The 23,722-nt window shown below is 42.3% G+C and overlaps 3 protein-coding genes across 7 annotated transcripts in view; 1 reads left to right on the top strand and 2 right to left on the bottom strand.

The window, feature by feature from the left end:
* gpc4 (glypican 4) overlaps window positions 1-14,078 on the bottom strand; it is a 45,574-nt gene extending 31,496 nt beyond the window's left edge. The window contains exon 1 of one of the 2 annotated variants that reach the window (XM_086023497.1): window positions 13,332-14,078. In XM_086023497.1, coding sequence (XP_085879623.1) covers window positions 13,332-13,488 — 157 coding nt within the window. In that variant the 5' untranslated portion in view covers window positions 13,489-14,078. The remainder of the gene's footprint in view (window positions 1-13,331) is intronic. The other variant, XM_086023498.1, reaches the window with a different exon arrangement.
* LOC147152032 (uncharacterized) lies at window positions 1,644-7,275 on the top strand. The gene is made up of 6 exons (XM_086024496.1): window positions 1,644-1,720; window positions 1,810-1,839; window positions 1,933-2,004; window positions 3,752-3,992; window positions 6,442-6,469; window positions 7,213-7,275. Exons 1-6 carry the CDS (start codon window positions 1,666-1,668, stop codon window positions 7,273-7,275), a joined length of 489 nt encoding a protein of 162 aa, XP_085880622.1. The 5' UTR covers window positions 1,644-1,665.
* A 6,676-nt stretch (window positions 14,079-20,754) lies between the features above and the next one.
* The window catches only part of gpc3 (glypican 3), a 147,450-nt gene continuing 144,482 nt past the window's right edge, over window positions 20,755-23,722 (bottom strand). For 3 of the 4 annotated variants that reach the window (XM_086024487.1, XM_086024484.1, XM_086024488.1), the window contains one exon: window positions 20,755-23,695. In XM_086024487.1, coding sequence (XP_085880613.1) covers window positions 23,520-23,695 — 176 coding nt within the window. In that variant the 3' untranslated portion in view covers window positions 20,755-23,519. The remainder of the gene's footprint in view (window positions 23,696-23,722) is intronic. The other variant, XM_086024485.1, reaches the window with a different exon arrangement.

Genomic DNA, 23,722 nt, shown 5'->3' on the forward strand with positions numbered 1-23,722 from the left:
GCGCTATTTGGCAGAGGGTGAGTTGAATTTACCCTTGAGGGAATATAATGAATAAAATAATAAAAAAAAAAAAAAAGTATCATGCAAAGGTGCTATATTGAATTATTTACATAATACATTACATCATAGCGTATGATGAATAAAAGGTTCATAACAATAAAATGTAAATACTCAAGTACAGTACAGATACAGTACCTAAAAAAATCTACTTCTACTAATAAATTATTTGTACTTTGTTTCTTTCCACACTTGAAAACCCATGTGACCATAAGCATGGTGAGATAATGCAAAAGTTGAGATCTGACACGACGTCTGGACTGTGAGGCAGACATGCTATCACTGTAAAAATCAGCTAACCTAGACTTAGAATCTTATATCAAGCCAAAAAGTTTTTTTGGATCTTGTTTTTAGAATAATATACAATGCAAGAGCAGAATTTGTAAGCTTTTTAATATTGTTTTAAGATTATTTGTCTTGTATTTCTTACTTAATTTGTAGATCCTAAAATTGGTTAATTTAACTGCAAAATAAGCTAAATTACTGTCAAAGTCTCAGTTTGATGCTATAATTTATGCTTTCAGAAAACATTTAGCTGTAAAAAATGTTTCCAGAACCTCCTAGTAACTGGTGACATTATTACAAACACTGATGTACTAATATCAACACACTTCATTTACACTAATAATTATTAGAGACCTTCCAATTCACTTTGATAGTGTTTTATGCCATAAATCCTCAAAAAGTTGCTCCTGATGCTGCGTCATCAGTAGGTAGATGAGGTACAGTGTGAAGCGCTTTGAGTACCAAAGGTAGAAAAGCACTATACAAGTGAGTCCATTTACCAAAAAGTCTTTAATTTTTTTTTATGTACTCCAAGGCATTAAAGTCATGGCTTTATGACTTTTATGACTAACCCTAACCCTAACCCTAACCCTAACCCAACGATAGTTGACTGGTTAGCACTTCTGCCTTACAGTTCAGAAGTTGTGGGTTTGAATCCGGCCCTGTGGGTTTGAATTCGGCCTTGCATGTTCTCCCTGTGCCTGCGTGGGCTTTCTCTGTTTCCTCTGGTACTCTGGTTTCCTCCCACATTCCAAAAAGATACATGGTAGGTTAGTTTCAACTTTATTTGACTTAATATGTATGGTGCTTGAAATTGGTGTTTCACCACTTATTTTAAGGTAATTCTCTCTTTTCAAAAGCCAAGATAATTTTTCTTATTTCAAGAAATCTTACCAAGTATAATTATCTTACTGCACTGGCAGATAATTTTACTTGTTTTTAGTCTGAATCCTCTCTAAACAAGAATTTATTTCTTACATTTTTACAGTTCATTTTTGCAGTGTAACAACTACATCACTGTGCTGCTTTGATAATAATCATGAATCACAAAAAGACAACTATTTTTTGTTCATTGTTTTATCAAATGCATTTCAAGGGCTTGAAAAAAACTAAACATTATATACATTTTATTAAAGAACATACAAAAACCACAAGGAGCTCAACAGATTTAAATCCATATGAATTGTCGATGGACATTTTTTTTCATGTTGTAGCTAAGCACAGGTCGTGCTAATTCAACCCAATTAGCACCAGCTGTGGCCACTTGTCACCTCCTATAAAAGCTCATGTTGTATGTTGTTTGCCAGACCTGTTGCTAAAGCCATGGTGGCTGTGTGGTTCTTGGCTCTCCTGATGCATGCTGTCTTTGTGGACAGAGGTAGTTTAATATATTCATTTCCCAAGTCACATTTTGTTTAAAAAAACAAGTTTGTCTCCAAATGCTTAAATCAGATTGTGTGTTTTCAGGTCTTTGTTTTCCAGCTGATGCTGCTCAAGGTGAATTCAATGCTGTGCTTAAAAAAGGTGTGCCAGCCTGCCAGGTGGGAACTTTATTGATCAATGAAATCTGAATTGTTGCATTTTGTACAGATGCTGTTTCACCGAAGTTTTTGGAACTTCTCAAGACTTTGGATGCCATTTTGAAGCAAACCGCTAACCAAGGTGAGAAAATTGGTTTCCACCATCCCGCACATACCACATACCCCCCCGCCCCTCCAAAAAAAACCTCAGTGCACTCGAACATTTAAAGATCATTAGCTGGCTAATTTCCTGTGCACATCCCCGTACTAGATGGATTATCGTGAGTGAATTGGACTGTTAGTATTTAGCTGCAACACAAAACCGTAGTGATTAAGATATTGATGCCAACTGGAGCAAGCCAGGGTACAGCAGGAGAACAGTCAAGATGGAGTAATAATGCAATACTGTTGCGTTTTACTGTAAAACCTTTGTTATAACTTGATGTTTTCAGTTTATATAAATTTATTGCAAAGTTTATTTTAAGAGGAAACAAAGCCTTCCACTTCCGGATCATTTAAATGCATACTTTAGGGATTTTTACGGTCTAAAGGTGTCCCACACAAGGACATACTTTGCATGCAAAGGGATAAGGTACTAAATGTCAACAAATGAAAATTGCTATCCCGGATTACACATAAAAATACAGGCGTGTGTTTGTCTCCTATGGTATTACATGCAATGTGACTACTGGGAAGCACACAAAGCGTTGTGCATGAAATTAATGAAGGCAGTTCCGTAGAAGAGAACGTGCAGTGGTCTTTAAAAAAGATCAAATTTAAAACTCATTGTCGGTATCTGACCCGGTTAAGGACTGAGGAAAACCCACTTCCGTCCTTAGTCAATCCTTTTTTGAAAGACTTCACATGCTCCATCCGTCCACAAAACCGCCTGGGACGGAATGCCCAGCTCTGAAACAACAGCGTCAGAGCAACTCAGATATGACTAATTTGAATGGTTTATTTTGTCCATAACGTTGACAAAATGGGACGGACAAAAGCATGGTTTGCACTTCATGGGACGAAGAGTCACAACATTTAACTTCGTCATATTACAAAACCCACAGAGGTCAGCCAACCTTAGTTTAGCTAGCGATTATGAACACTGGTTTGTGAAAACTGTTTAACTGTGGCGTTTCCGTTTGCGTATGTGAAAGTTCCCCTCGCCCTTGATTTAATGAGGTGAAGTGCTGTGCACTTCAAAAGTAGCTTCTATTAATCAAAACATAAGACACTGGTGTCACCCGCATGTTGCTAGCATAGCGCACTATAGTGTATATGCAGAGTACTTTTATGGTCTTGAGCGTATCTGCCATATTTGATGTGGCAGCACCCCCTTAAACTAATGGACATCAACTTCACAACGCAACAACCTACAAAGTTGATGCTTTGCAATCACCCATTAGCACACACCAATTAGATGTGGGTAACAAATTGGCACCTGAAACAATGTAGTTTTAAAATCTGATACACATTTACATCCTCATTCAGTATTTATCAAAACATTAACAGTGTGCAACTCATGTTAGTGTGAAAAAAATACTAACGTCCATTCTAAATTTAAGTGTAGATAATTGTTTTTCATTTTTAGAAAGTATGTACTTTTTGTAGTAGGATCAGTAGAAAATTGCTTTTATACTTATTTTAAATCAAACATGCATTTTACCGAGCAAGATTTTGACTTGCTTTAACAAATAACTTGACTTGCTTGAAATTTGGCGCCTTTTTTTTTCTTTAAATTTGCCTCTCCAGTGACTTGCACATACAGTGTATGTGACTTGGTCTGACCCCTGCCCAAAAGTAAAGTAGTCCTTTTGAGATTATTTGGTCATGCTACTATTAACTTGATGTGAATTTTTAAAATATTTTGTTTTTAAATTGTCGGCAACTAGCAACCCAAGTTAAACTTTACGACCGGCCCAGCGGCAACATGAGCAACGACCGGCCCAGCGGCAACATGAGCAACGACCGGCCCAGCGGCAACATGAGCAACGACCGGCCCAGCGGCAACATGAGCAACGACCGGCCCAGCGGCAACATGAGCAACGACCGGCCCAGCGGCAACATGAGCAACGACCGGCCCAGCGGCAACATGAGCAACGACCGGCCCAGCGGCAACATGAGCAACGACCGGCCCAGCGGCAACATGAGCAACGACCGGCCCAGCGGCAACATGAGCAACGACCGGCCCAGCGGCAACATGAGCAACGACCGGCCCAGCGGCAACATGAGCAACGACCGGCCCAGCGGCAACATGAGCAACGACCGGCCCAGCGGCAACATGAGCAACGACCGGCCCAGCGGCAACATGAGCAACGACCGGCCCAGCGGCAACATGAGCAACGACCGGCCCAGCGGCAACATGAGCAACGACCGGCCCAGCGGCAACATGAGCAACGACCGGCCCAGCGGCAACATGAGCAACGACCGGCCCAGCGGCAACATGAGCAACGACCGGCCCAGCGGCAACATGAGCAACGACCGGCCCAGCGGCAACATGAGCAACGACCGGCCCAGCGGCAACATGAGCAACGACCGGCCCAGCGGCAACATGAGCAACGACCGGCCCAGCGGCAACATGAGCAACGACCGGCCCAGCGGCAACATGAGCAACGACCGGCCCAGCGGCAACATGAGCAACGACCGGCCCAGCGGCAACATGAGCAACGACCGGCCCAGCGGCAACATGAGCAACGACCGGCCCAGCGGCAACATGAGCAACGACCGGCCCAGCGGCAACATGAGCAACGACCGGCCCAGCGGCAACATGAGCAACGACCGGCCCAGCGGCAACATGAGCAACGACCGGCCCAGCGGCAACATGAGCAACGACCGGCCCAGCGGCAACATGAGCAACGACCGGCCCAGCGGCAACATGAGCAACGACCGGCCCAGCGGCAACATGAGCAACGACCGGCCCAGCGGCAACATGAGCAACGACCGGCCCAGCGGCAACATGAGCAACGACCGGCCCAGCGGCAACATGAGCAACGACCGGCCCAGCGGCAACATGAGCAACGACCGGCCCAGCGGCAACATGAGCAACGACCGGCCCAGCGGCAACATGAGCAACGACCGGCCCAGCGGCAACATGAGCAACGACCGGCCCAGCGGCAACATGAGCAACGACCGGCCCAGCGGCAACATGAGCAACGACCGGCCCAGCGGCAACATGAGCAACGACCGGCCCAGCGGCAACATGAGCAACGACCGGCCCAGCGGCAACATGAGCAACGACCGGCCCAGCGGCAACATGAGCAACGACCGGCCCAGCGGCAACATGAGCAACGACCGGCCCAGCGGCAACATGAGCAACGACCGGCCCAGCGGCAACATGAGCAACGACCGGCCCAGCGGCAACATGAGCAACGACCGGCCCAGCGGCAACATGAGCAACGACCGGCCCAGCGGCAACATGAGCAACGACCGGCCCAGCGGCAACATGAGCAACGACCGGCCCAGCGGCAACATGAGCAACGACCGGCCCAGCGGCAACATGAGCAACGACCGGCCCAGCGGCAACATGAGCAACGACCGGCCCAGCGGCAACATGAGCAACGACCGGCCCAGCGGCAACATGAGCAACGACCGGCCCAGCGGCAACATGAGCAACGACCGGCCCAGCGGCAACATGAGCAACGACCGGCCCAGCGGCAACATGAGCAACGACCGGCCCAGCGGCAACATGAGCAACGACCGGCCCAGCGGCAACATGAGCAACGACCGGCCCAGCGGCAACATGAGCAACGACCGGCCCAGCGGCAACATGAGCAACGACCGGCCCAGCGGCAACATGAGCAACGACCGGCCCAGCGGCAACATGAGCAACGACCGGCCCAGCGGCAACATGAGCTACGACCGGCCCAGCGGCAACATGAGCTACGACCGGCCCAGCGGCAACATGAGCTACGAGGATGACAGAATGGAGGATGGGGATGAGACAAATGTGTTGGTGAATGTTTAAGTGCTGTTTTATTAAAGGCATGAAAGTCCTCAAAGTTTAACCTACTTCTATCTGATTGTTTTATCTTGACTTTTTTGGGTGGGGGACAAATTCAATTCATATGTACAGTTAAAACACAATATCCAGGTAGCCTACAACAAAATTTGAGTATTTTAGATATTTTTGGGAGTATGGTTACTTTAGGTAATTATAGATCCTTTGGTAATTAATCCTCCCAAAAAATACTTAAGTTTCAACCATAGCAACTTTAAATGCATTACTGTACTAGGAGAGTGGACATGGGTGGTCTATTTAAAAGTACAGCGCTCCAAGTGGACTGGTATGCACCAGCACTTCTCAATTTTGGCATCTAGTGTACTGGTACTTCATGAGCTTACAGTTCCCCTCTCTTGTTCTATATACATGCATCTTGTGCTTTATGATTTACTTGTGCTGCTATGGTGATTACCCAGCTTACACTGGCATACATCACCTGCCTGTCCCTCACAAGGCAGTCTCGCAAGTTGAGTGTATGGCATAAAAAGGATGAGTAATGTACACTTAGTTGAAACTGAAATCTTTTATGCAGTCATTGGATGAAAACTGTTGACCCCATAAATGTTGCCGTGGCTCCAAAAGAGAACCAGGATTGGAGAAGCCGGTGCAGGTTGACAGTGAAAAGCAGCCAGCTACCAGTAATGTAGTGGAACAGATAATTCATTGTGATACAAGTAGGGCTGGGCGATATGACTGAAAAGTATATCATGAGTATCATATTGGTCTCTCAATATATATTTTTTTAACTATTGAAAATGACCCGAAATGGTAAATGGACTGTCACTTGTATAGCGCTTTTCTACCTCTGGTACTCAAAGCGCTTCACATTGTACGTCATCTACCTACTGATGATGCAGCAACTGGGTTTTCAGTATCTTGCTCAAGGATACTTCAACATGGTCACAATTCCCGGGGATCGAACCCACAACCTCCGGGTTGGGAAACAACCACTCTACCACTGAGCCATGCTCCCCCCGGAGAAAATATATTCATTTATATAAGCATAATAACATTGAAGAATGGCGTTATGTCTTGAATAGGAATTAAACACAAAGAAAAAAGTATTTTATGTTTCATATTGATACTTAGTGTGAAATATGGGTCTGTTTGGATAAACATGCGTCACTAATTCGTTTGTCTCTAAACAAAGAATATTAGCTACCTGCTGCTGCTACCTGCTGGTATGGTACTACAATGTAGTAAAGACATTATTATGCTGCCAGGCGCTAGACCGCGCAGGCACACAAATTAGATAATTTCCCACAGCACACCTGACAATATCTCGCAGAACACTGGTGTGCCGCGGCACACAGTTTGAAAAACACTGGTCTATATCACTGCCGCGACTTATAGCAGAGCTTCGGCGACCGCCATTACTCCTCAAAAGAATTCTGGATATCCTCCGACAACCCATGACACCGTCACGTATATTCTGATGCATTTCATTGGCTAAGAGTCCGAGAATTGGATTAAAAGAAGAAAATGATGTATACGCTCTCCGGCTTTAAAGGGTGAAACACGCAACAGTGCTCCCAGCTTTAGTGGTAGAAACGCGGTTATGCGCTCCTGTCCTTAATGAGTTAATAAGAGGTCAACATAACTACTAAAGAGTGAAATAAACTGGTGAATATAAAGATTACTCCACTTTAAACAATGTGCTCACAATGTATTTCATATCAGTCAATATTGATTATTGACTGTTTTTAAATAAATGTTTTTAATTGTTACTGTAACTGTTTTTGTGTACATCATGTAGCATTTTCTCCTCGACCGGTGCATTGTAAATTATTTGCAATAGGTGCAACCCCAAAGGAGTATTGTTGATACACATTAACCTTCATTCAATGTTCATACGATGTAAGTGTAACTAATAATCTCTTACAGTGCATACATTATCGTTGTCTTAGGACTACTTTATCTTTTTAGCGTACTCATTATTGCCAAAGTCCATTCATATTTTACTTGCTTGATTTTTAATTGGAGTGTGATGCCGAGGGTCAGATATGGCGAACTGGCGCTAGCATGTCAAAGACAGGGAACTCCCTTGTACACCATGTCTCCATCTGGAGGTGTTTAACCGGGTTATCATGCATAACATTTTATTTTAAGAGTTGCACTGAGTCGACTGATCATTTATTTGAACGAAGTTACCAGAGCTGGGCAGTCCGTCCCTGGGCCGGACCGGTCGGACCCTCCGGCCCGGCCGGATGCCCATTTTTGGGGCGGAGGGGTTGGGAGTGACAAATTCAAAAAAATGGCTGGACCAAGCTGATTGAAGCGGAAGTTGATTTTAGTCCAGCCCACTAATCGGCCCTTATGCGTGTGACGTGCTCGCAAGGCGGCCAAATTTCATCTCAGCCTACCCGGTGAAAGGCTTCTTTTTAGGCTTCTTTCTACTCCCGTGTCTGCGCGAGCGACAACCGCTGTTATAGGGATTGAGGTATTGCCCCCCCGCCCCCTCTTGTAATGGTATGCCCCAGTTGCAGGTGGGAGGCGTGGGTTACGTGATGTGACGATAAGGAAATACAAACACGCTTGAGCGCACGTTGCTGTCTCACATGTTGCGATGACATACAGTTTCCCACATGGAGACGGATGCACCACGCAGCTCGTTGCTGCTGCTGCAAAGTAAACATTACAAAATAAGCTACTCACCCACGTTCCCCCTTAGCCGCCACCTTCAAGATCGTTTTCGCAATGAAATTAAATGCATCGTCTAGTCATCTCGGTCCCTTTATGGTTGTAGCAGGCACGATATGCATTGTTGTCGCTGTCTTTTTGAAGCGACGCCCCCCGACTTGTTTCAAAACAATTTGTGTCCACGAATATATTCAGACGCTAGCACATCAAGGAGGAGTTCATGCACTTTTTCTGGCGTCTTCTACTTTTATTTTGAAGGCCGGGAAGGGGGCAAGTGTGCAAAATAAATAAGTAACTTGACTGCGACTTCTGGCCGTCTGTTGGACCCAAATAATTATACAATACGAAAAATCCAACCCCGGGGCTCGCAATGCAAGTAAGCACGCAGTTGGGTAAGTACTATTGGCACATTTGAAGCGTGTCCACAGCGGGTTCGAATCGTAAATTAGCGAGCTAATGATCTTTAAAAAGCCTCTGCCGTTAGCGTCTCTCCCGCAGTGACGTCAATCACGGACGCTTTTTTTTTTTTTTTTTTTTGGGGTCGGGGGCAGAATGGGGCGGGGGCCGACAATGTTTATGAATATGGCCAGAGGGTCGCGGCTGGAAGGGTACCCAGGTCAAGGATGGAGGGTCGCGGCCGGACCGGCAAAAAATGGTCAAGTGCCCAGCTCTGGAAGTTACACCGCTAGCTCGCGCGACGCGAGTATGGCGCACGCATACTTCGTTGGGTTAGCTGCTTCAACTTCCTGTTTGAAGGCGGATGCGCGCTGCCTACATCACGCACCAACCTGCAATCGGGTTTTCTAATTTTTTCTATCGAACGTTTTATCAAAGGCATTTTCTATCAATAGCGATCACGTGTCAATCGCGATACATATTGATATTGAATTATCGGTCCAGCCCTAATTGTACTTTTATTTATTATTATTGTATATTTCTTAACTGCTTCCTATTTAATGTCAGAAAAAAAACATTGGATTTATTAGAATTTTGATTGTTAAGGGAATAGATATTAAAGCACTAAAGCAACTTTCACAAGCGGTTCACATAAAACAATGAGGGCCTTTTGAATTTTATGGGATTGATCTTGAGAGACAGACAATACATTTGGCTGGTTGTTTAATAGTTAATTATCACTGGAGTTAAAATACTAGGTCAAAGTGCCTCTTTTTAGAAGGGCCGCTAAAATACTGACCTTTGGGTAATAAATGGCCTGACAGGCTTCGTGTGCACAAGGTTCCTTCTCCAGTATTTGGAGACTATATCACACACATTCCTGAGAAATAATGTCCAGTGAGGAACCCATATTGCACAATAAAACTAGTGTACATTTTTTACCTTACTTTACTCTGAAGACTTGCTCCGAATGGAATCAGCCAGGGATGCATAGTTCGGAGAGTAGTTGCTGAAAGTGAGTATGCATGCTTCCAAATGACCATCAGTCACGGTGGAACGGTACTAGTTAAAGTTTTATCAACAGCCCGAAAATGCCGCACCACCTTTCCCTTCTTCCCTTATAGTGATAGAAAATAGCAAGCCAACAAACGCATTTTGAAACCATCACATTTTTTTTCTGGAAAGGTCCTCCTCCCGCTCTGTATGGAAATACTTGTCTTACTTGGTCCCCCAATCATTTTACACTTTAAGTTTGGAGTATTTTAATTGGCAACTTGCTATTTTGCGACAGATATCGCCATTGTATGCACATGCGTCACCGCACAGACTGGCTGCCCTGTACGTAAATCAAGTGGCAAATTTCCTATCGGATAATTGGTTGGCATCTACTTTTTTTTTTTTAATATCATGGAATCGAACCACACTCCCTTGGTGGTCCCTCGGCGCAATGGGCACCCCTGATCTACACCAAACTGTGGCCAAAGCACTTCACAAAGCCTAACGTTCACTTAATTGAAAACTGTGTATTGAACATGAAAGTACGCTGGTGCATTTTGGCTGCTACTAACTAACTCTTGAAAAGTTATTTTTTGTTTAAAATTGCTTAATTTAACCATGATCTCTTGCCATACCGTGGCCAAGGACTGGAGTGGTGATTGCATTTAATGCTGTAAATCTATCCTCGTTGGCTGGGAGCAGCTGCAAGCTAGCTCTGGAGACATTGTCCTCGGGGCCAACTCCCTTCATTTGTTGCTGATTCCGAGTGAGAGGTCGGCAGAAAAGTAACGACAGAGGCATTGATACACTGCCTTCAGATGGGCTTTATTTACTGTTCTGCTTCAAACAATCTCATTTAATGCTCAGTAGCTGGCTAACACAAACCATACCTGCTTCCACACGTCCACAGAATCTCGCTACGAAGCAGCGAGCCTCCACACCATGCGTGCACACTCCTCACATACATCAACACACAGAGTGAGTTCCCATCACATTCAAGTCTGATAGCAACAATATTCCAAGATTTGTTGTGATTTGAGTCCAAAAATTCACTGATCCCTTTTCCACACCCACTCGAATGCCAATTCTATTGCCAAACCCTACTGAAAAGATGAAAAATTCATGACATGAACCTTGCAAATGTCCAAAGTTCCATTAAACTGAAATGGCTCGAGTGAATCACCGCATACTGTAACAGATAAGAAATTAGGCCTTGCTGTAGAACGTGGAATGAGACTGATCCCATGTGATCAACAAGGAATTCACAATCTGGGCCTGCTGTTACTGTCCATCACTTAATTTGGTCTACACTGAAGCAATTGGGGTTTCCATTTCACTTTTACTGCATTACAACATCTTTATTGTACCTCTTGTCGGGCCTCAACAAAGCCCCCAAAGTAACATTAATGGTAACAAACAACCCTACTGCTGCGCTGTGCCAACAATAACACAAGATGTCCATGGTTGTAAAAGTTAGGTTTTTGAATCCTGTCTCTATTCCACTAGTCTGATGTACTATCAGTGTAGTAAGAGTGCCAGTAAATATTTCGAGAAGTACTTATCCAGCACCTGGCAAACCTGTTTTCTCTCTCCAAAATCTCCAAAAAGAAGTCAAAGTTATTCTGGAATAAGGTCTCAAGCTATGATTTTGATCTTACAATACTCTTAACCTGGAGCTGATCTTTTCAAGCAGTTTGTGAACACTCCTTACTTTAATGACAATGACCCTTGAGACTTGTCGCTCTCTATGGATGAATTATATCACTTTCCATTTATGACAAAGGGAACTCGTTGAGACTGTGCTTCATGCCCAGACATACACACACACCATCTAAATCTGTTGAAAGGAAAAAGCATGCATGTAGCTCGCAAACCTGCACAATAAATCTGACTTTATTCACAACCTTCTTTCAAATGCCATGGATGCAGCGCAAGTGAACCTGACCAATGTGGACATGTAGGGGTACTCTCAATACCATTTATCATCACAAAGACATACAGTCACAACACAAACAATGGGTCTTTAAACTTGTATGAAATGCAAACAGCACTCTATTTATTTGACAGTTACACCCAACGCCAACCATGTTAATGGTCAAAATGTAATTGTGTCACTATTCCCCAAAAATACTCAAGTAAATAGCCACAGGTCACATTTCACAATAGTAATGCTGTTGACAACACCTTATTCTTAAGAGTTGTACAAAGTACAACAAATGTTCACGCCCTTTGTTTAAAGTGAAGAAAATGAGATGACAGTAAATGGAAAAACCCCTGGCAAATTGTTGATATCAAAATGACACAGGCATGCTTGGATAACCAACTTCCGAAATGGGTGTTTGTTAAGCAGAGTGCAATGACAGTGGAAATCAAACTGGATTTAAATTAAACCAACAGTCCGGGTAAGTGTGCATATTCATTTAACCACCATAAAAAGGAAATGACAGAAGGAAGGGATTTGAAGTATGCGGTGCACAGTGGAATTTCAAACCCCAACTCTGCTCCCCCACGCCAACCCCCACTTTAAAAGTCGCCTCCATTTGTTTCCAGTTCTTGGGTTTACCTCACAATTATCTATGCCAAGGGGATGTGTTTTTGCCTGGATACAATTGTTTGTCTGATAACACAGTTTATCTGAAGGTCCTTACAAAACAATGACTTTTGTCAAACTTGACATGTAAATGGAAAGAATGGTTATTCGGACTAATATTATGTCGGCAAAGATCCAATTGCATGTTTTTCTAACTTTGCATAAGTCTGTGCTTTAACTTTATCGATGCATTGCTGAATGGCGAATTATAAACACACTTGAGAAACCATAATAGTACTTTGACATTTTTTTTTAAATATGGAAAATCCAGAAAAACAGTTCTCACGACCTGCAAAGGCTAGACTAATTCCCTGCCAGCTTGGGAGTTTTACTGAGGAAGCTTGGGAATAAACACAGACTGGCTTCTTTCAGTGGGGAACACACTGTGTGTGTTGATTATACCTCTCCATTGTTATGAATTGCCTTCAAGTATTTCCTAAATGAATGTTATATTTACTGGCTGAAGCACTGAAGTGTTGCCAGCCACTCGCCAAGTCACAAAAGGCATCAAAGCAGCTTGTGTTAGCTTGTCCCTTGCAACCATTCGACTTAAATATCTTGAAAATTAAATTGTAACTAAATAACTACCACTTTTGTAATTGCTCTGGAACCAATAAAACATGTTTTGAAATTATTTAATTTTGATTATCATAGTTTATATGGTAGACAGAAGCAAATAAGGATCATGTTAGTGTTCAGATGTTCTTGGCTAACTACTAAGCGACCACTGGACGACCAGAAGATCTCTGTGGCTCTGAGCTGGCCCCGATTCCCATGTTGAGAACCACTCCTTCATCCTAGAATTTTTTAACAGTTCAAAGAGAAAACAAAAACAATATTTCGAATTTACCGTTTACTCCTGTGTTGGGAACATCGTTGACGTTGAAGCCTTTGGAGCTGTAAGCAGCACGAACGTCGTTGCAGTTTTTCGACTTTTGCTCCGCCGTGGCCGACACACAAAACACGACCAGCGTGCTAAGCACACACGGCAACAGTAGCGACTTCATGTTGTGTCAGTTTCAGACAAACAAAAACAAAAAAACAAGAAAGTAACCTGATCGTTCAGTGCAAAATGAGTCCAGCAGTGCTGTAATCTAAGTATGAGCTACGCCAATGTTCCTCATGGAGACGCGTTGGTTTCCTTCAGCTGAACAGACGGTTCATTCACTCAACAGAGAGGGAGCAAAAATCAAAATCGCCGAAAACTGCTGGAAAATACGCACTCTAAACTTATTCCCTTAGATGGAGAAGGTGTTCAAGAAAAATGCTGAGTTCCAAAGTCGTTTAAAAACGCGCAGACGAGCCCAAACAAAAGTTTGGAAGAGTTTGGAAAAACTTTTTGGACTGCAGAAAAGAATCCCAAAAGCTGGCTCCTCCGTTTCGACGACAGTAATAACCACAAGGCGGAGAATCGACGACAGAGGGACCTTTTTCTTTTGTTTCTTTTTCTCGCCTTCTGTCCACACGCGTGGTTTCTGCGTGCCGGGACACCGGACTGTAAAATGGTCCTACTGCGATCCAGATGCAGGCTGAAGGCGCTGGTAGACAGTAGACAGTACTAGACACCCAGGAGAGAGGAGAAGTTCCGGGGACAAAGAGGGTGGAGAGCAGGAACACCAGGGATGGAGTCAGGAGCAGGAGTGCCTGCTTTTCTTTGGGTAGACTCCGCAAGACACGTGGTCGCCAGTACTGGGGGGGGGTTGCGGTGACCCGAACGGGTCTAAAAGGGGAACCCTGCAAACACCTCACATATCAGGAAGAAACAACAGACAGCAAAAACCTGAAATCACTCTAGCTCTATCTATCCATTCATCCAGATGGATGGGGATAATGTACTGTACTACAGATGACCATTGGACCCACTGGGCCAGAGTGTTTCTTGCCTCAGAAGAGCTGGTACCTCTCTTATCATTTACACAGGTGCCTGAGCCTGGATCAATTCCCTTTTTCTGTTAAGTATTTTATCGTTCTTTACTATACACTTGTTGCCACTTTGCTATAAAACATCTGACACCACTGAAAAAACAAAAACATTCGGTGTACGCTCATTTAAGTAACTTTGCCGGCAGGAAAGAAAAGCTGTCACCTGTTTGGGAAGTGACTTCCAACTGGGGCTGTCCTATCATTATTGAATAATTTTAGAATTGATTGTTCTATCAATTAATCGAATAACTGGATGCATTTTTATTTTGCATTAGAGTATATTACAAAACAAATTTCCAGGTTTACTGTTAATTACCAAATTATAATTGTTTATTTGGTTTGTCTAGTGATTAAAAGAACTCAACAACAATTAAGTAATATCACACAAGAGGGACTGATGTGCTGACCAACCTTGATGAAACTCATTCAGTTACTTGCTCTTCATTGTTTTTCAATGCAAAAGTGCATGCTTGTAAGCGTCTTATTTTGATTAAACATAAAAGACAATAAATCTGCTTCCAGGAAGGACTACACACTTCAGAGGTGAGAGGCTGAAATCAGAGGATTTGGACAATTTTAAGCTAAACAGTGGCTCTAAACGATCACTCCCTGATTAAAATAGTTTTCAATTTGATAATCAAATAGGTGTTGATTCATCTATTTCATTTTGACACTTCTACTTCAAACTAATATGCGACAACGAGTGCAACACAGATGATGACAATTTTGCAGATGTCAAAGCCAGAACCTTTTGAGCAGGCATCACCAACCTTTTTGAAGCTGAGGGGTTTCTCCTTGGCTATTGATTGGTGGGCTACCAGTTTGATGCACACTTCTGAAATAAGAAATTTGCTCGATATGTTGAATCATATATTATTATTAGGGCAGAGGAAAAGAATATGCTAACTCAGCTAAGTCGAACACAAAAATTGGTCGACACAAACATTTCTGCCTTGAATAATCAATAGGTTAATCAAACCTAGAAATGTTTAGTTCGTGACAGCCCCAGTTATTATTCATAATAAATGGCATTCATTTACAAAGTGTCAAGACTAAAGATACTGATGATGTTAATTTCTCACAATGATTAGGAAACAGATGAATACCAATATGCACCACTTTGTTTCTATAGATCTCGTCCATTGTTTACATTGTCATATGATAATTTACATTCCTAGAAAATCACAATGCGCCTTCACTGGTGAGTTGTTTTTGGGACAGGTCCGTGAGATGCTCATGGGGCAGTTCTTGGGGGCACCAGGTTGGTGACCCCTGCTAAACAGCCAAAGCTGGGCCCAAAATAGTCAGAGGTAGCCGCCATCTAATTTTACATGCACGCGAGAAAACCTTGTAAACAGACTTTTGATACTGTGCTTAATGGTATCCTCTCAGGTGGTATACAATGTCTCTTTCACATCTCTGCAGAGATGACCTTGTGTGCAACACACAAGGTCACAGTGACATTTGGTCAAAATACTGTATGTGTTTGCTTCGGTAGTTGAAATTTCTTTCTTCTGTTTCAGTGAAATTATTCATAATATATATGATAACACTGTAGTAATGTTCATGCTTATAACGCTTATAACTATTTTGTTGTTGCTGTTGTTTTCAGGTGTGTGTAAAAGAGGATCATTTTGGTGATTTTTTTTATTTTCATGAGGGCGTTGTCATGTAACATTAACCCTGAATGTAATAACTGTTAAAATAAGACTCTTCTTATTCAGGGAACCTATCAGAGGCACCTTTAGTACCTCTTAAAGCGGAAGTACCCCCAAACATATTTTTTTGAAGAATATGTTCCCAGCATGCCCGCTAGTTGAAACACTGCATTCTGATTAATTTTGCGTTTGAGGACTATAAGTTAAGCAGCAAAATGCACTCGTTTTTTGCCATCTGTGGAGGCGGCCATTTTGTCTTCTGTCGACTGAAAATGACATCACAACTGCTCACAACGACCAATCACGGCTGACTTGTTTTCTCAATCTGAGCCTTAACACTTATTCTACAAACGCAATGTATCAGAATGTCCTGTTTCAACTAGTGGGCTTGCATACAGTAGAACATATTCTTGAAAAAAAAAATGTTTGCGTTGACTTTCCCTTTAAAGATTGACCACATGTGAAAACAAATACACTGTATTTTTAAAGTTTATAATATACATATAGCCTATTTATTTATTTCTTGATGGAGATTTACTCACATGAAACTGAGGACGGCTCTTGTCCAAAGGTGTTGTTTCAGTTCAGCTTTTATTATTAAATTCATCTTGGTTTGTTTAAAATCCGCCTAGTGTTACAGTAATTGTGAAGTCCAAATTCTCCACCTCTACTTCACACAAACACAGATCAGGCTGACAAATGTATACATTTGATCTTTAGTTAATTGTTGATAAAAATACTGATCCATATATCCATACAGCTGGATTCCGTCTACTTTCTGTTGAAAGAAACCATTAGGAAAATTGTCTCAGACAGAAAAGGTAGAAGAAAGCAAACACACTGTTTAGAATAATACCAAAATAGCATTGGAACTTAAATGTTTACATTTTCAAGGACTTACTACTATTTTTCTTATTATTGTTATGTTTCATATTTTTTGGACCTGTGGGAGAGCTTTGATTCCTCTGCTGTGATGCCTCCAACTTTCAATTTCTTATTGCAGCTAGTTACTTTCGGTAAGCAAACAGATTCAAGGTTTCAAACTCACGCAATGGTCTGAAAGACATTTTATTCAAATTCAAATTCCCCAAATTCTTCAGCTACTACTTCACTTATACCCTTCAACCATGAGCTTGGTCTTAAATATTGGCTTTGGGGATAAATTGCAGCTTGCATTTTTATCATTTAAGAAAGTCCCTTAATTAAAACAAAACATGCATATCAGGAAGTTATATGGCTGCTTTTAAACATGCTTAAACAAGCCTGACTTGTGGGCTGTGTGTGTGCGCACATTCATTGGTTTGGGGGTAGCACTCAGCAAAATGACATTCCTCCTTTTGTGTCCACATTCCTCAGGCGGCTGCATTCATTCCGTGTGACTGTGGCGGCTGCAGGGGAAGCCAGGGGTTGCCGAGCAGCAGGAGGAGGATGCTGGAGTTGTGTGCTTGGGAGAGCGTGGGCCCGGTGCTTTTCTTAATAGGCCAACAAAAGGTCCAAAAATGGTCCAGTGCCATGGCAATTAGACATGAATGAGCTCTGAGCGACGTGACATGTCTTCTGCGTTGCATCTGACAGAGGAATTTAAGCATCCAGCTTGGTTCAAATTGGTCTGGACTGGGGACCTTATACACATGGAAGAACCCGAATTATAATGTTACCTCAATTTTACGCAAGGTTTGACGGTCACTCGAATAGCCGAATCATAAAATACATACGCATTGGAGGCAGAAAATGCAACCAGTCAGATCTTCTCAGCGTTACTGCTGACTAACATCAATTTGACCTTTCCCTCTCATAATGTGTGCTGTTTCAACATTGCCTCAATATTACCTTAAGAAAACACATGAACTCTGCATCTCAATAGGCCCATTTGCCCTTTCTCCTCCCATGCATTAGCATTCAGAATATAACACCCCCACCACCGCACCTTGGGTAGGCTGCTGTTCTCTCTGCAGTCAGCGTTTGCTCATCTCCTTATCAGCTTCTGTTTTCCATGTAAAAAGCTGCAATACAGTTTGTGGGAGAATAGCACAGCTGGAGCACACTGGCGTTTTCATCTGAATCTGCAGCACGGAGGGCCCGAGGGTGTGAAAAGTTACAGTAGAGCACCCAGACAGAGAAAAAGGATTTTCAAATGTGATTACAGTGATGGGCGTGTTATACCTTTGGCCTTGTTAGGGAAGGGAGTAACTTTCTTAGGTAAAAGAAAAACAATTAAGGCTAATGAACCTTTATCACTGCTGAGTGTTAGATACATCTGTCCCCTGGTCAAGGTAGTAGCCTCAGAGTAGAGCGCAAATGAACTGCTAAGATTCAGCAGTAGAGACACTATACATGTACTGTAACTGAAAACATGATCGTAGTGTCTCTTTGAGGGCTAGAAGAATGCCAAATGTGTAAACTATGATTCCTAAGAGAACTTTGAAGTGGCTCTGACAAAATGCATAAACACACAAACGCCTACAAACAATGCATGTTCTATTCGGAACATATTGTTTTTGTTTTAATTAAAAAAACAACACACCCTGAACGCTCAAATGCATGTGCAATATTCACTGAGTCCTCATTTGACAATGACTCATACTGAGTCACATGAGGGCTCTGGCTGACTTTCTTAGAAATGATTCACAAACTGCACAAGCCTGATAATCATCTTAATCATTAAAATCAGGTGTGAGGAACATTGCAACATATAAAACAGACTGGATAGGGTCTCACGAGGACTAAACTTGGAGACCCCCTGGTCCAGGGTGTACCCCAAGACTCGCATGTCAACTAGGATAAGTTTCATGACTCCATGACCCTTAAAGTGGAAGTCAACCCAAACATATAGAATATGTTCCCGGCAGGCCCACTAGTTGAAACAGGGCATTCTGATAAATATTGGATTTGTGGAATAAGTGTTAATCCGCTCATTTTTAGCCATCTCTGGGGGCGGCCATTTTGTCTTCTGTCGACTGAAAATGACATCACAACTGCTCACAACGACCAATCACGGCTCAGATTCAGAAAACAGATCAGCCGTGATTGGTCGTTGTGAGCAGTTGCAATGTCATTTTCAGTCGACAGAAGACAAAATGGCCGCCCCCAGAGATGACTACAAACAAGTGCATTTTGCTGCTTAACTTATATTCCACAAACTCAAAATTGTTTCAACTAGTGGGCCTGCTGGGAACATATTCTTGAAAAAAATATGTTTGGGCTGACTTCCGCTTTAAGAACATCGGTCCCCAACCACCGGTACCAGGCCGCGGACCGCGGCTGTGATCTGAATTATTAATTATCATTATTTTTTAGATTTAGTCTAACTCTGGTTATGGCCCCCAATAACACTCTAAAGTCGATTGTTTTTTAAATGTCATAGTATTTCAAAGAGTGCCCTATAAAGGGTTAAAGGGGACACCCATGGACCGCCTTACTGTTTAAGAGGGTGTAGTTTTTCATCCAGTGGGTCTATAAACTTATGTAACATGTCAAGAAAGGCCTAATTATCCACTTTAATAAATATTAAACTATGAATATAAATAATTGCATACTTTTTGAGATATAACCTTTTAAATGCACTGTCCCGGATGGATGGAAAATTAATGTTGAAATTTTACACGTTTTTCCAAGTCCTTGAAAGTGCTGTTCCCAAAATAATTATAAAATAGAACCTAGGCATTATTATCATTATGGTGTTTATTCAAATGTCCAATACAAGCAGAGGTGGGCATTTTATTAAAATTTGCCGGGTTATCGCTGTTTGTCCGTACCCTTCCGCCGTCTGTCTATGCGCATTTTTGTCAAGCCGGATCAAATAGTAATCACTTTGCGGCAGGTCCATCTATCATTTCTTCCATTAGCGCTTCCGTCGACTTCCCTCCTTACTGCGGCCGACTAAATTCGGCCCCTTTAGGAGCCAGTAGCTGTCAAAAAGACTCACCGCACCCAATGTGTAATGGATGCCTCACCGCGGCCGGACTAAATACGTCCCCTTTTAGGACCCCCTTAGATTTACGCCTTTGGGTGCCGCTGCTCTGACATGCACTGTGAGCTGTAAGGTCTTTTATACAGTAGACAGGTGTGTGCCTTTCCTAATCCTAAATCCAATCAGTTTAATTAAACACAGCTGGACTCCAATAAAGGAGCAGAACCATCTCAAGGAGGATCAGAAGAAATGGCCAGCAAGTGAGTTAAATATGAAGGGCGCTGCAAAGGTTCTGAATACTTACGACCATATGTTTTTTCAGTTTTCCTTTTTTCATAAATTTGCAAAAATGTCTACATTTCTGTTTTTTTCTGTCAAGATGGGATGCTGAGTGTACATTAATGAGAAATAAACTGAACCTTTTTTATTTTGGCAAATGGCTGCAATGACATAGAAAGTGAAAAATTTCAAGGGGTCTGAGTACTTTCCGTACCCACTGTAAGTGGGAAGGACAGAGTAAAATAATCATGTCCCATAACACTGGGCACCATTACGGAATTTTGACACGGTCAGATAATCGCTGTTGTTTGCCCAAATTGCCGCCTTTAATTTTTTTGTTTTGAAGTGATTAAACGCACCATCTGACAAGGCATGCAGTTTAGCCGATGTGAAACATGGTGCCTGGATGTGTTTGGCTCTTTCGTAAAATAGATCCATTCATTTTGGTCATGTTTTCCTTTTAATGACGATGTTAAATGGTATATCATGAATTTATTTAAACAGAATGATCAACAGGTATTTATTCACATTAGACATACATTTACATACATGTTAAATAATTCATTGTTCATTTTTAGTACATTCATTGAAATTAAATGTCACTTTTCCCAATCCGTATTTGAAAATGGAGATCAGTGTAGGAATGTAGAAACCATTTGTTTGGACACATGTGCATTTTCTCATAACAAATACTGTTGCAATTTTCAATTGCAGCCCACTGATCTATGGTGTGTCAACAGGGACAAGAACCACTTTTATTAAGTGTTGTCAGTCTAGTCCACACATAAAGTCATTTTAGTGGCAGCAACTTTAAGTGCACTATAAGTGCAAGTTTTCACACTTTTGAAATTTGGCTGGAGGCAGCTGCATTACAAATGAAACAACCAAAATAAATGGTTAGCAAAGCTTTCAATGAACAAAAAAAAATACCCATTCAATTAAAAATATTTCTAAACGTAACATATACATTCAGAGAGTGCATATAACAGCTCCTGCAAGTGAAAATGCTGTGACTGTTGCACATTCCATTGCCTTGTGTTGACATTGGTGAGATACTCTACTACAGTACTGCTGACGTCTATGACATCAATGATGTTCATTGCCTTCACCATAGACATACACATAGGGCTCAATTTTTGTGCCCAGCGCAAGTCTTGCGCTAAGTAGCGTGTAATAGTGCGCATGGGTGAGTTTTCTTCCTTTTGGTAATTTCGCAGATGAGCGCAGTCAGTCTTTGACAATCGCGGAAGCAGAAATAGACTCCCTGGAGTCCATGCAGAAGATCGAAGTGCGCAACTGCATGGAACTGCAAGCAGACCTCCACAGGTGGATGATGTCATGATGAATGCCAGGGTGATCACAGATCACCACTGTGAAGTGGGCACTTGATGAGTGCCTTCCAACCCGTGTCCGTGTGTACCTGCCTCCAGCTGGTGTAAAGTTTAGTCTACTTTTAGCCACCAAATTGTCAGGTGCACCGAGGGCGTGTGAAAGGCTGGAACGCCCCGCTTGGCGCAGCGTGGTCTGCCAAATTCCCAAAGACGCTAAACTAGGCTTACAACGGCATGAAAATCAAGACGCGCCACTTTTTCAACCCAGGCGCACGCGTGCTGCCTACGAAAATAGAGCCCATTGACACCATTTTGATAGCTGAATCATACGTCGGTGTCGACATCGCCACCATATTGGCAGTGAAAAATTGAAGCGATTTCTCTTTCATGTGCAGCTTGGAGATGGACAGCTGTTTTACAGTCAAAGCCAGAGCTCATAGGATTACTTTTCACAGGTGAGACTGAACAATTATTTTAGTTGTATTTGGCCAGCCGTTTGCAATTTTGTTTTGCAAACCAAGTTTGTTGACTTTGGCGCTAATACTATGAAGGAATAATGAAGAGCTTTTCTCTTGTGATTGCCAATGGCAAATTGATATAAATCACTGAATATAAAAAGATCAAAATCTGTTACAGTGCTTCAGTGCAACTTCAGTGCTCTACACTCAGAAAACATACACATCACATCTATATCTAAGGACATACAGAAATATTGAATATTAATCTTTATCATTGCAGTAACAAAGTTACATACATGTGTAGCTGTAAACACGTAGAAACAATAGAAAAAATGCATACATTGATTTGGTGTGATTCAGCGCTCAAGGCATATGTACTGTATGTCTATGTACCTTCAGTGTAGCAGGAAACTCTTAAAAGGCCAATGCACCATACACATGGCTTTTCAAATGTGATGCGATTCGAATGTGGTTTGAAAGATTCGTCTTTAATAAACAAAAGGGTATTTTCAATGTTCATAATTATTTACAACGTTGTCAATGTGTGACTTGTTTTGAATTAAATGGGGACATGCTATCAAGAACTACCATCAAACATCCAAGTAGATACCAAAAACTGCGGGCGAACAGACAGTCATTAAAAATGAATAAATATTTAAATAGATTAAAAAAATCCTCGATACACTTTGTGTTTGGTGGAGGCAATTAATGTTCACACATTACACATCGAAAAATGTATATACAATTCCAGCTTGACAGCATCCGAAATACTGTAATATTATTTTCCAGCAGTTTTTTACAATCCACCCTGTGGCCTATCAAATATGTTAACATTTCAAATGATGATATTTTGTAAACATGGAACCAACACAGAGAAACTTCCACAGTACAGTTTGTAGCAGGAGACATTTTGTACATATACGCTTAGGCAATGGGCCGGCAAGAGCAGCCAATCTGAAATTATTTGGCTATTTCTAGGACACAAACAACAAGAGAGAAATATATGAGACATTTTTGTGGCATTTGATGATAGTGTGCCATTACACAGCACTGTATGTGGGTTTTTACCTTTCACTTTCATGGGTGACATCTAGTGCCTGCAAGGCAAATCAGTGAAGCCAAAGACAGGGAGCATTTGGAAAAAAAATCTCCACAGACCTCCCATCTCCACTCGCGGGTCATTGACGATGCTCAGTAATAAGGGGGGGACTTGGATGTCAAAATCAGAGTGGGGATACTGAAGGACTCTCATTCGGTAATCATGGAGAAGCAGAGACAACAGGTTCCTTATTTACATCATGTAAGTTTATCAGTTGTGCTTTAAAAACCCCAAATCCCAAAAGAGAATGGAGCATTGTCTGATCCTCATGCTTTGTTAAATCTTTTTGGAACTGTGCTTCTTGAAAAAAAAAGTTGAAAAGAGTTTCTCTTGTTCTATAGAGTTTGCAATGCGTTCATGTGAGTGCACAGGACAGACGGTCAGTGGTGACACAGAAGAAGGAAACACAGACTGGCAGGGAGCGTCAGGACCAGGTCGACGCTCTGCAGTGCAGTCCCAGGTGAAGGGATGTATCCAACTCCAGCTGTGGCCAAGCGAGGCGTCAGAAGCTGCTCCTGGAAGGTGAAGTCATCCATTGCCAAGTTATCGGCCAGGTCTGAGAGGGGAGTTGATGAAAATAGGG

Source organism: Filicampus tigris, chromosome 2 (assembly GCF_054856515.1).
Source record: "Filicampus tigris isolate MCC_2025a chromosome 2, RoL_Ftig_1.0, whole genome shotgun sequence".
NCBI lineage: Eukaryota > Metazoa > Chordata > Actinopteri > Syngnathiformes > Syngnathidae > Filicampus > Filicampus tigris.

Excerpts from the sequence above, each read along its gene's own strand:
- LOC147152032 (XM_086024496.1), top strand. The coding sequence starts at position 1,666 with ATGGTGGCTGTGTGGTTCTTGGCTCTCCTGATGCATGCTGTCTTTGTG. Across the intron at positions 1,840-1,932 it reads TCCAGCTGATGCTGCTCAAG|ATGCTGTTTCACCGAAGTTT; the intron begins GTGAATTCAATG and ends CATTTTGTACAG. Across the intron at positions 6,470-7,212 it reads GATTGGAGAAGCCGGTGCAG|CAGAGCTTCGGCGACCGCCA; the intron begins GTTGACAGTGAA and ends CGCGACTTATAG.